The sequence below is a fragment of the Adiantum capillus-veneris genome, chromosome 20, assembly GCF_014529385.1.
Source record: "Adiantum capillus-veneris isolate H3 chromosome 20, ASM1452938v2, whole genome shotgun sequence".
Taxonomy (NCBI): domain Eukaryota; kingdom Viridiplantae; phylum Streptophyta; class Polypodiopsida; order Polypodiales; family Pteridaceae; genus Adiantum; species Adiantum capillus-veneris.
Window position 1 is genome coordinate 137,123,368 of NC_140950.1, and position 11,259 is coordinate 137,134,626.

Below are 11,259 nucleotides of genomic sequence, written 5' to 3' on the forward strand. Positions count from 1 at the left end.
TTGAGTGCATAAATTCTAAGCTGAAGATGCAATTGCAGCTTGTGTTAAGCTTGTGGTTTGAGGGTTTTTTGGTAGACTTGGGCAACGAAGTACGGAGGCGTTTACACACCAACAAAGCGGTCTCTTGAGAGACGCAGGTTTTTGGAGCACACAGGTGGAGCTTCTTTCACTGGTTTTCACAGGATACTTTGGCAGTGATTTTGTGCTTGGATTCATGGTCTTTGCGGATGGTTTGCATATGGTTATGGCGCATGGTTGATGCCCATTATACATGCATTTTGGCGAGCACTTTCAAGTGTCGGTAAGCTCTCTTGAGAGCATTGTTTTCGCATTGATCAAGTTTTCGGATTGCAAATCTTTTGGCGTTTGCTTATGCGCAGTCACTCCATTGATGTACGTTGAGTGCGGATTGCCATTGTATGTGAAAATGTGGAGCCATTTTGGCATTTCTACTCATTGGCATTGAGTAGTGTTATGGTTTATGGTAGAGATTACTTGAGTTTTTTGCTCAGTTTTCAGGGGAAATTCTGTCGGATTTTTCCCAGATTCTCGCCATAGTTTGTGATCGAGTGTTTACTCTCACTTTGACAGGTTTTGTCAGTTTGGACACAGTTTTGTGTTTTTGTATCCACTCTCGCAAGAGTGAGGAGTTGTGTATCTTTCTTTGCTTGAGACAGTGGTTTGCTCTCAGGTGGGAGAGTCTTGTGATCTCGAGCATTGTTTGCCATAGTTTTGCAGAGCTTATGCATGTATATTGAGTGTAGTTTGATGCGCATTGATTGCTCATTGTATTGAGCTTGCAGGACAATGGTTATTTTGTGTTGATAGCCATTGTACGTCGAAACTCTGGCGAAATTTTCCCAGGAGTTTTATGCGTATCATTTATGCGATCTAGGTAGAGATTGTGGGTTGCACTCAGCATTTGCGTGCGGTGTTCTCTTGCAGGTGGGATATTTGTGCGTGTGTATGCATCGATACCGCACAATGTGGGCTTGGTGATTAGCTCACAGATTGCAGTGTGATACTAAAGCATGCGAGGCTTGTATTGACATTGCGGGAGCTCTTGTGCGTGTGTATGCATCGATACCGCATAGTGTGGGCTTGGTGATTAGCTCACATATTGCAGTGTGATACTAGAGCAGGTGAAGCTTTTATTGACATTGCGGGAGCTCTATTTTGGAGTGTGTCTCACAGGTTTTACATTGTGTTTCTGGCCATATTGGTAGACAGTTTCCAGGTGTTGTTGGTGAGGTGGTTTTGCTTCCTAGTTTGCTACATTGTGCTCATGGCAGAGACAGGTGATCGATCAGATTGTGACCTCTCACAGATGCGCGTGTTTGATGGGTCAGACTTTGCGGCATGGAGAGAGTGTATGCTTGATGCATTGACACAGCGAGGGTTGCATCGACCATTGAGTGGTGATGCAGGTAGACCTTCAAATATGTCTGATAATCAGTGGCAGGAGCTAGAGGAGATGGCACTATCTACGCTCTCTTTGCACCTTGCGGAATCTGTATATGCTCTTGTTATGTATGAAACTACTTCGAGAGCACTTTGACACAGATTACATGATATGTATGATAGATCTGAGTCATCAAGGACTCGTGTGAGACATGTACATTCACGAGCACGCCGACAGGTGACATGTTGGTATTGTGGTCATTCTGGACACGTTAGACGGCGTTGTTTTCATCGTATGCGACATCGTAGGAGACATGGCAGTCTCAGAGATGTATGTAGTGATGCCATGGACTCAGTTGCTTTGACAGTTGAGGCACATGTAGTGTCGGAGTATACTAGTGACGGGGATGTCACTTTTACCTCGAGCTATGCACGAGATGCTATACATGTGGATAGTGGACTCCCTTCGCAGTGGTTGCTAGACGCAGATGCTATGTTTCATGTCACGTCGCATCGTGAATGGTTTTGTAGCTATTCTAGCGGGATGCTTGGCAGTGTATGTTCGACCGATGGATCGGTGCATGCGATAGGAGGTGCAGGAGATGTGAGACTGTCATTACCGAGTGGTGCATCTTACATGTTACGACATGTGCGCTATGTACCAGATTTGACAGTGAGTTTGATCTCGATTGGTCAGCTTAGAGATTGTGGATGTCAGATTTCGCTACGAGAGCGAGATTTTGTGATGCATTTGGGTTCGCTAGTGATTGTGAGAGGTACCAGGAGTGGTACAGGTTACCCATTGCATGTGGATCACGAGAGAGACGGTGTTGTCTCTGTGATCACGCAGCCAGGTAGACAGCGAGAGAGCAGGCGAGTCTCTTTTGCTCATGGGTTGCAGGGTACTTTGCATGTAGTGCAGAATAGTGAGCTCGTTGTGCACACAGTTGGGGCACGACTTGAGCAGTCACACAGAGAGGTGACAGAGTCAGACATGCATGCTTTGCTAGTGACTGAGCAAAGCAGAGAGTCAGTTGTGCGAGATACTTCTATGCAGGATAGACAGGTAGAGCGGTCTTGCTCTAGTGAGTCACGACAGGAGGATGTTGTGCAAGAGTCTATGCATACGGAGTTAGAGCATGAGAGCTCTAGTGAGTCACATCAGATTGAGTGGTCATGTCTGCAGTGGATGATTGCAGAGGAGGCTGAGACGTCAGCGACTATGCAATCATTCCTTTCTATGCTCGAAAGTGAGCATGGGGATATAGTTGTGCAGGATATGTCTTCCAGCAGACACCTAGAGCAGCTGGTTTGCTCTGAGGTTGCACGACAGGTTGATGCGTCTTTTGTGGACAGTCAGGAGATGCATGTGGTTGACACGCCTTGTCAGTCAGAGATGCCTATTTCCAGGGATATATATGTTGATGCATGCTTCGTAGAGCTAGCAGGGCCCGCTAGCATTGCATCGGCATTCGGTGGTCTCATGTATGAGATGTTGATCCTGAGACCGGATATCGCAGCTGCAATGGGAGCATTTGCAGTTGGGGTTGCCAGTCGTTTGTTGACTAATGATGGCATAGTGCACGAGGGAGATATGCAGGCATTGCGTACATACTTGCAGTACGTGTGTGGTACGTCTGATGGTGTATGGACTTACACGGGAGCAGGACAACCGGATGCACACGATCACAGCCAGCCAGTGGGCATCGTTTGATAGCGGTTTTCTCTCACCTTTTGTAGTCTTTAGACTAGGTTCCCTTGCTTAAAGGCACAGTCGCCTTTAAGTGGGAGGTTGTTGGGGTATAGGCGTCTATGCCTTGCCCGGCCGCCCAGAGTCTGGGCGCCCACTGACTTGTATACCTTATACATAGCATAAGTGTATAGGGGGCTGCTCACTCTTTGAGTCTCCCCACCCACATCGTATGTGTGTCTCCTTCTCTCTCTCTCTCACTCTCTGTCTATGGTGCTCCCCGATCCCCTTCAAGAATCTCTTGTCTGTATCCGCACTTTTTAGACTTGGACTTGTAATCAAATTCGTGGATGACAGATGTACAGTTCATGATCTCAGTTTTGGTGATGAAATTGTTGCATCTAGCCTTTTGTGCCATGGGCGGTATAAGCTCACTTTGTATGACAAGAGTGGACAAAATTTTGCAAATGCTGTTGTAGATTCAAGGGCTATTTCAAATGCAAAACTCTGGCATGCACGTTTTGATCATCCGAATTTTGCCAGTTTGCTACGTTTGCAAAACTCTGATATGGTTGCTTCTTTGCCGCCTCTTGAAGCACCTATCAAACATGTTTGTGAAGGCTGTATTTTGGGTAAGATGCAACGTTCTAAATTTCCAGAGGATGGTTCAGTTCGGGCCACATGCAGGTTGCAGCTTGTGCATAGTGATGTTTGTGGGCCCATGCAAACTCCGTCCTTGGGCAATTACCTTTACTTCGTGACTTTCATTGATGATTACTCTAGGCATGCATGGGTATTTCCGCTTAAAGTGAAGTTCGAAGTTTTTATGTGCTTCAAACAATTTTTGGCTTTGGCTAAAAATGTCTCGAAATGTACTATGGGCACCCTCCGTTCCGATCGAGGGGGGGAGTATTTGTCTCATGAATTCAATGCATTTTTGGCCAGTCGTGGGATAAAACACCAATGGATAGTGCCTTATACACCTGAGCAAAATGGTGTTGCTAAGAGGAAAAACAGGTCACTTACGGAAATGGCACGATGTATGGTCAGAAGTCAAGCTTTGCCACATTCTTTTTGGCTTGAGGCCATCATGTGTGCCACTTATGTACTAAACAGGTGTCCTACGAAAGCTTTGCAGTCTATTACTCCATATGAAGCATGTCATGATAGAAAGCCTTCTATTGAGCACATGCGTGTTTTTGGCTGTTTGGCATATGCTTTGGTGCCACAAACACAACGCAAAAAATTGGATGATAAGGCTGTCAAATGTATTTTTGTTGGTTATAGTGTTGAAAGCAATTGTTACAGGTTGTATCATCTGCAAATAAAATGTATTCTGGTTTCACGGGATGTAGTGTTTGTGGAAGATTCTGTTCAGCCCTTGCTGTCATGTACTAGAGACGGGAATGTAAGCTCACAAGACATTTATGACACTTTGTTGCCTCTTTTCAGTGGTGGAAATACGAATGTAAGTTCCAATGAGGAAAATGTACAGCCTATGGGGGTTTCTGAAAGTGTTACAAATCAGTCTATTACTGATGCAGATGTACATGATGTACTTGATGAGGAAAGGGCCGAAAATGAGTAGGCTAGAGGTATGCCAAAATGGCTGGTGCACACTTTGCATGACAGTAAATTGGATGCACCTTTGTCTAGTCATACTCGTTCAGGCTCTCGCCATGCATCTTATGCATCAGATTGTTATGCTTTGGCTGTGTCTAGCTTACATGATGTTGAGGAGCCTCTGTCTTTTGATGAAGCACAAAATTCAGAAAATTGGATGGCTGCCATGCAATAAGAATATGATGCACTTATAGAAATGACACATGGACTTTATGTGATTTGCCTCATGGCAAAAAGGCCATTGGTACGAAGTGGGTTTACAAGTTGAAACGCAAGCTGGATGGTGACATCGATCGCCATAAGGCTCGACTTGTTGCAAAGGGTTATGCACAGCAAAAAGGCATTGATTATGAAGAGACCTTTGCCCCCACTTATCGTATGACTACTGTGCATTTTCTATGTGCATTGGCAGCTCATTTTGGTTGGGATGTACATCAATCAGACATTGTTACTGCTTTCTTGAATGGTGACATATTTGAGGAAGTTTATGTAATGCAGCCTCGCGGTTTTGTCAAGAAAGGACAAGAGGACAAAGTGTGCAAATGTAACAAGGCTTTGTATGGGTTGAAGCAATCTCCTCGTGCTTGGTATGAGAAAGCTGACACTCATTTGGTCAAACAAGGCTTTCGTAACAGTCCAACAGAAAGCACATTGTATGTAAAGCGTGAGGATGATGTATTTCTCATTGTGGTTCTTTATGTAGATGATTTGCTGATCATTGGACCAAATGAGAGACATATTGCTGAATTTAAGGCTGATTTGAATGCTACTTTCAAGATGAAAAATTTGGGGTTGTTGCATCATTATTTGGGCATACAGTTTAAGCAGTGTGATGGTGGTATTGCCTTGTGTCAGAAAAGTTACATAGAGACATTGCTATGTAAGTTTGGACTTGAGGATTGCAAACCTATTGCCACTCCCATGAAAACAGGTTTGAAGTTGAGTCTACATGATGCTGGCGATCCTGCTGATGTCACTCTTTACCAAACTGCTGTTGGCTGTCTCATTTATGTATGCAACACGAGGCCATATATTCAGTTTGCAGTCTCACAGGTCAGCAGATTTATGCATAGCCCATGGTCTAAGCATTGGCAGGTTGTCAAGAGGATTTTCCGCTACCTTAGTGGCACTTTACATTTTGGCTTGTTTTATCCCAAGGGGGGATCATTGCCGCCAGACTTACATGCTTTTTCGGACTCAGATTGGGATGGTTGTTCTGACACACGAGTGTCCACAAGTGGTTTTTGTTTCATGCTTGGTGGTTCATGTATATCATGGTTGAGCAAGAAGCAACCTACTGTGGCCACTTCGAGTTGTGAGGCTGAGTATAGGGCAGTCTTCACAAATACGATTGAGTGTGTATGGCTCAGACGCCTTATGGTTGATTTGGGTGTTGGACAGGACACTGCCAACACTATCTACACTGGCAGTCAAAGCGTATTGGCAGTTGCGAGGAACCCAATTTTTCATGCTCGCACAAAGCACATTGAGGTGCATTACCACTATGTCAGGGAGAGGCTCTCAGTAGGAGAGATCATCTTGGCTTATGTGCCAACACAGGACAACCTTGCAGATCTTTTCACAAAGGCATTGTCTCGTGAGAAGCTCGAAGCTTTCCGCAAAGCTTTAGGCTTACTCCCCTTTGTGGACTGATCATGTCCTTAGGACATGGCACTTCCCTTTACTTATGTGCCAGCTCTTGTTCACCGCATCACTCCAAGGGGGATTTGTTACCATATACATGTGGTAGTAATGTGTGTGAACACACTAGGACCGCCGGGGCATTTTTTCCCCCCGCGCATTGTATGTATGCTCATCACTCTAGGGCTATCTATCTTTCCATTGCACACTAAGTAATACAATCTCTATTGTGTGCCTTGAGCTTCCTTCGTCTTCTCCAAGCTGTGTGCGTTTCTTTGCAACCCTAATTCCAACATGTGCGATATGTATCTCAAGAGCATTCTATAGAGCCCTTAATTGCCAAAATTTCTTATCATTTGACATTCTAATTAGACCACCACAGTAGCTCTACGTTTCAACTTTCAATAGAACTACTAAACTGTGGTATTTTAGCTGATTAGCCCTCTGTATGCTTAGCTACACTTAGGTGTGTGTGGGGAAGGTGGGAAAGCACCCATATTTGGTGGGGCTTTCAATCCAGTGAGCTAGTCAGCAAGAAGAAATTGGGCTTGTGGTTTGACCAAAGCATTTACAACTTGCCCATATCCCCCCCTTTTTTGGCCTCGCTTGTGCTACAATTTTGTTCGGCTACCATACAATAATGACGCCCGTCTACACCAAGGCCACTCAACGCTCCCTTCTTTGCTTGGCTTCATTGTCCAAGCACCCACTGCTACTTGCAATCCCAATTTCAACTACGAGCAATGAATCCGCTACCAACTTGCGCTCACTGCTCCTTGGCTTTTGGCTACAATAAGGATTTTCTATCAAGCCTCCACTCATATGCATTAAAGCTTTGCTATCAATCCAAGCTACCTCAGCATGTAGTACTGGAGCCAACTACTCCTCAAAATCAAAGCCTTTTGCACTGATCGAGAGAATCTTTTTGTTAGACTAAAGCTTCTTCATGAACAAAGTTCCCTGCCCAAGGTACTCCTTCTCAACACTTCTCCTACATGGGCTTGTACAAGGTGCAACCCCTCATCATCAATAATCCACATCGGTGCCTCTAGACCATCACCATCTTCTGTTGGCTCGATGGCTCACTTGTGTTGTCGACTTGCCTCTCAGCGACGTGCTGCATCTACTTGGGGGTTGGTGGCAACAATTTGTGCTACATTGAAACATCGCCATCATCATTCGGTCTCTCGAGCCCAAATATACCTTCGACTCTGTAGAATCCTGAACACAGAGCCCGTTCACACACACTTTGGCTCCATTGAAATTCTTTTTCCCACAGCCCTCATAAGCCTCAAGCTCTCTGGCTTTAGTAGCCGTTCCCACCGGCTCTGGAGCCTTGTTCTTCAAAGCGTCCATTCCCGTGGCTTTACTTAAAGCTCCAATACTCCCCATTTTTATGTGCTTGTGGGAAGGTAAAAGCCTCATCAAAATTGAAATGAATGTAAAGTTTACCGATCTTGCATCTAACTTTGTCACTATGCACATGCATGACATATGTAAGCATGCACATTTCCCGAGCCTAGTGCCATCACGAAGCACTAGCTACATTGATCTGTATGCCAAATTTGATTGTCACTTCGATCATATGATGAGCTATATACAGGGGTCTAGACACTGCCTAGACATTGACTGTACGATAAGACCGCCCATAATCATGAGCACACACATGAGCACCACACTTGCTATGTACGTGTGTTTTACACCATCGGCCATGAAGTTTGCACATTGAAAATACGGACCAACAAAAGTCAAGCAATCAAAGCACAACATTGGCATACAAATGAAGATGAAGAAAACAACATGACAACCAACAACATCAAGAAGAAGATAACGACAACAAACAAACAACCTGTTGCAAATTTGTGCGGGGGAGAAATTCCTCCAAACTACAAACAACAATAACCATGTGAAGCTGTGTGCACTCAATTGTGTGTCACCCTCATTTGTGAAAATATGGAAGCTTTGTGTGTCTACCCTTGTCTTTGGGAGACTTGTATGCTTACCCTTTTGTGCCAGGGGAGGCTTGTTAAGGTGCGGAGTTTGTTGCACTGCTTGAACTCACCCTGATGATTTGTGCGCCTACACCCTTTGTGTCTAGAGGAGGCAAATTTGTGTTTGAGGGGAGACAATTTGTGTGAGTGCAATATTGTTGTGTTTTGTGCAACAATACCCTTATCTGTGTGAAACCTGTGTGTCAGCCATGTGAACCAAAATACTTGAAGTCTTTGTAAAACCCCAAGTTTGGCTCTAATGGGGCGATTGTTAGGTAAGCCCAACTTGTGGCACCATGTGGGAAAGCCCTCTAGCCACCTAGGAAGAGATAAGTGATGAAATGGTCCAATAACAAGAGGGTGCAACCTCTCTAAGCAATGATTGTAAAGCACCAAGCCTATATTAGAGGCTACTTTCTAATGAATCAATGGCACTTTGAGCATTATCATTATGTCTATCCTCTCTCTCTCTCTCTCTCTCTATGCTCTTGCTCTTGGCATAGCCTAACCCTAATCACCATCTCTCTAACCCTAACCTTAACACCATGTTAAGCTGAGGCTTCACCCTGCATAACCTAACGCTAATCATTGGTGATTAGGGAGTACGCTTCCGCATCAACTAGCCCATCATTGGCAAAAGTTTTCTCACTAGCATAGAAACACAAAAGGAAGCATTCAGATTCAACATTCTTTAGACATTGGTCTTGAGGGCCAAGGGAGAATCAATATACGAGAAAGAGCTTGAGCATGAGGCGATGCACAACACAAAAGTAGCAATGATTGTAGACATGATGATAGCAAAAGTGAACGCGACAGTCGATTTAATGTCAAAAGTCATAGAAGAGATGATGATGGAGATCACAATAGACATGATCTGTGCGATGATAGAGATTGTGGTACACATGATAAAACATGAGAGAAATATGGAATACGAAGAGATCACGATAGAGAGGCTACATATAGAAGGGATATTAGCCACATGTTTCAAAGGACTCACATAGAGCATGATGTACAGTACTTGAAGGACTCACACCCATGAACAAAAATCTATGCAACAAGTTGTAAAGGTTCGTCATCTGCATCCAGATCTCCATGTCTATGCGTTTGCTTGGACTGCACAGGGCATGACTTTTGTTCCTTGTTATTTTTGGGGAGACATAATGCCTCCATCATACTTTTGTATGAAGTGCACTATATATGGTCTGTAGTTTGTGTAAGTTTTTCATTGCATGATAAAAGATTTAACACTCGTAGTAGCACACACATACTCAATGACGAGGTTAGTAGTTCAAGTTAACTTTGGCACTTCTCTACACTACCAACTAAAATATGTAACAATGACTCTAGAAACAAAAACTGGGTCGAACCCTGGTGGAGAGGGCTTTTAAAGCAACACGCAAGGGGGTAATGGATTAGGGTACGCTGCAGTTAATCAACGCTTACTCCCTCTCCTTTTTGGTCTCGCCATCGCGGACTTTCGTCTGCGCAGCAGCGCTTCAGGTATTCCATCTCTCAGTCTTGACTCGTATTTTGTGATCGTCCCGTCGAGATGTCTCATTCACTCGTCGTGTAGTTTGGTGCTTTGGTCGTGTTCTTTTCTGTGTAGCGTATGCGGAAGGCCTGCGTGTAGTGGAGGGATGTGCTCTGTGTGTGAAAATTCATTTTTTTTTGTATCTACAAAGGGCTGTGAAGAAGATGATTATATGCCAAACTGAGGCATTTTAAGGACTCGCTGCATTAGGCAACCGCGCGCGTGCAACACACACATATTTTATCATCTGCCCAAGCTCCATGCTATGTGATCCTTTGTTGCCAAAGAGTTGAGACTATTTTGATTGCTGAAGTTGTTTTGCCAATGGTGCTAACTGTTGTTGGTGCTGTGACATGAAAGGATCTACCCTCGTTTATTGTGGAGGTGCGGTAGGTTTCTGTGGTTGATTATTATGATTTATGTTGCCTCTGGAATCGCAGTTTATTTCATGAAACGGGAAGCATAAAGGATTGATGTACGACTAACTGGTATGATGAATTCTTTCAGTATCCGTCTTGCCACAGAATGACGGGCAAAGCAAAGCCTAAAAAGCACACTGCAAAGGAGATAGCTGCTAAAGTTGATGCTGCCACAACTAATCGAGGTGGTGGGAAAGCTGGACTAGTGGATCGAACTGGGGCTGACAAAGGTGGGCATGCCAAGTTTGAATGCCCCGTATGCAAAGCTACAGCGCCAGACGTGAAAAGCATGCAGATCCACCATGAAGCTCGACATCCGAAGCTGCCCTACGAAGAGGACAAAGTACTGAATCTGCATGCAAGTACGGCCGCTGAGAGAGCCAAGCCAGGAATTCGTGGGAGTCACAAGAAGTGAGGTTTGTCTATGGGTAGAATTATGGGAGTGAGAGGACTGGATCAGTCTTACTGTGTGGACATTCCATAAACTTGTTGTATATGTGCTTTTGTTTACTGGATATGGGGACTCTACATAAGAAGCGGTGACGCATTGTTTTATCTTTGCTTGACCACGCCTATCTTAATACCTAGGCTCCAACTGGGTGATAAATCAGAGAAATTGTCAAGAGCTGACTGATTTCTAAGTCCTGTTTATTACCTTGTGTTCATCTAATGCAGCTCTTTCTTTGTGTCTTCTCTTTGTGTATATTGAGTAAAGGTTTCGCATGGCTTCCACTCTTTGTAGCTGCTTCTCCTGGTGTTCTGATTGGGCTGCTTGCGATTTCTTTTGATTCTGCTTAGCTTGCCGCAGGTGTGGTTTATTCTCGCTTCATTGCCAATGTCTATTTGAAAAAAATACCCTTGAGCTGAAGGTAAGCATTTTTAGTCAGTGATTATGGTTACATTCTTGTATCATATGAAACATCCCTGCTTTTTCTTGGGTCATATTGAGCTTGAGGTCGGAAA

At 44.3% G+C, this 11,259-nt stretch overlaps 1 protein-coding gene across 2 annotated transcripts; it reads left to right on the top strand.

The window, feature by feature from the left end:
• The first annotated feature begins 9,688 nt into the window (after positions 1–9,688).
• Positions 9,689–10,987, top strand: LOC147433296 (protein METHYLENE BLUE SENSITIVITY 1-like). Of its 2 annotated transcripts, none has more exons than XM_086492906.1 (2): positions 9,689–9,846; positions 10,385–10,987. In XM_086492906.1, exon 2 carries the CDS (start codon positions 10,403–10,405, stop codon positions 10,709–10,711), a length of 309 nt encoding a protein of 102 aa, XP_086349032.1. In that variant the 5' UTR covers positions 9,689–9,846; positions 10,385–10,402; the 3' UTR covers positions 10,712–10,987. The 2 variants fall into 2 exon arrangements, with proteins under 2 accessions (XP_086349032.1, XP_086349031.1); XM_086492905.1 differs by lacking the exon at positions 9,689–9,846 and adding an exon at positions 9,925–10,266.
• The last annotated feature ends 272 nt before the right edge of the window (positions 10,988–11,259 follow it).

Excerpts from the sequence above, each read along its gene's own strand:
- LOC147433296 (XM_086492905.1), top strand. The coding sequence starts at position 10,231 with ATGAAAGGATCTACCCTCGTTTATTGTGGAGGTGCG. Across the intron at positions 10,267-10,384 it reads TCGTTTATTGTGGAGGTGCG|TATCCGTCTTGCCACAGAAT; the intron begins GTAGGTTTCTGT and ends GAATTCTTTCAG.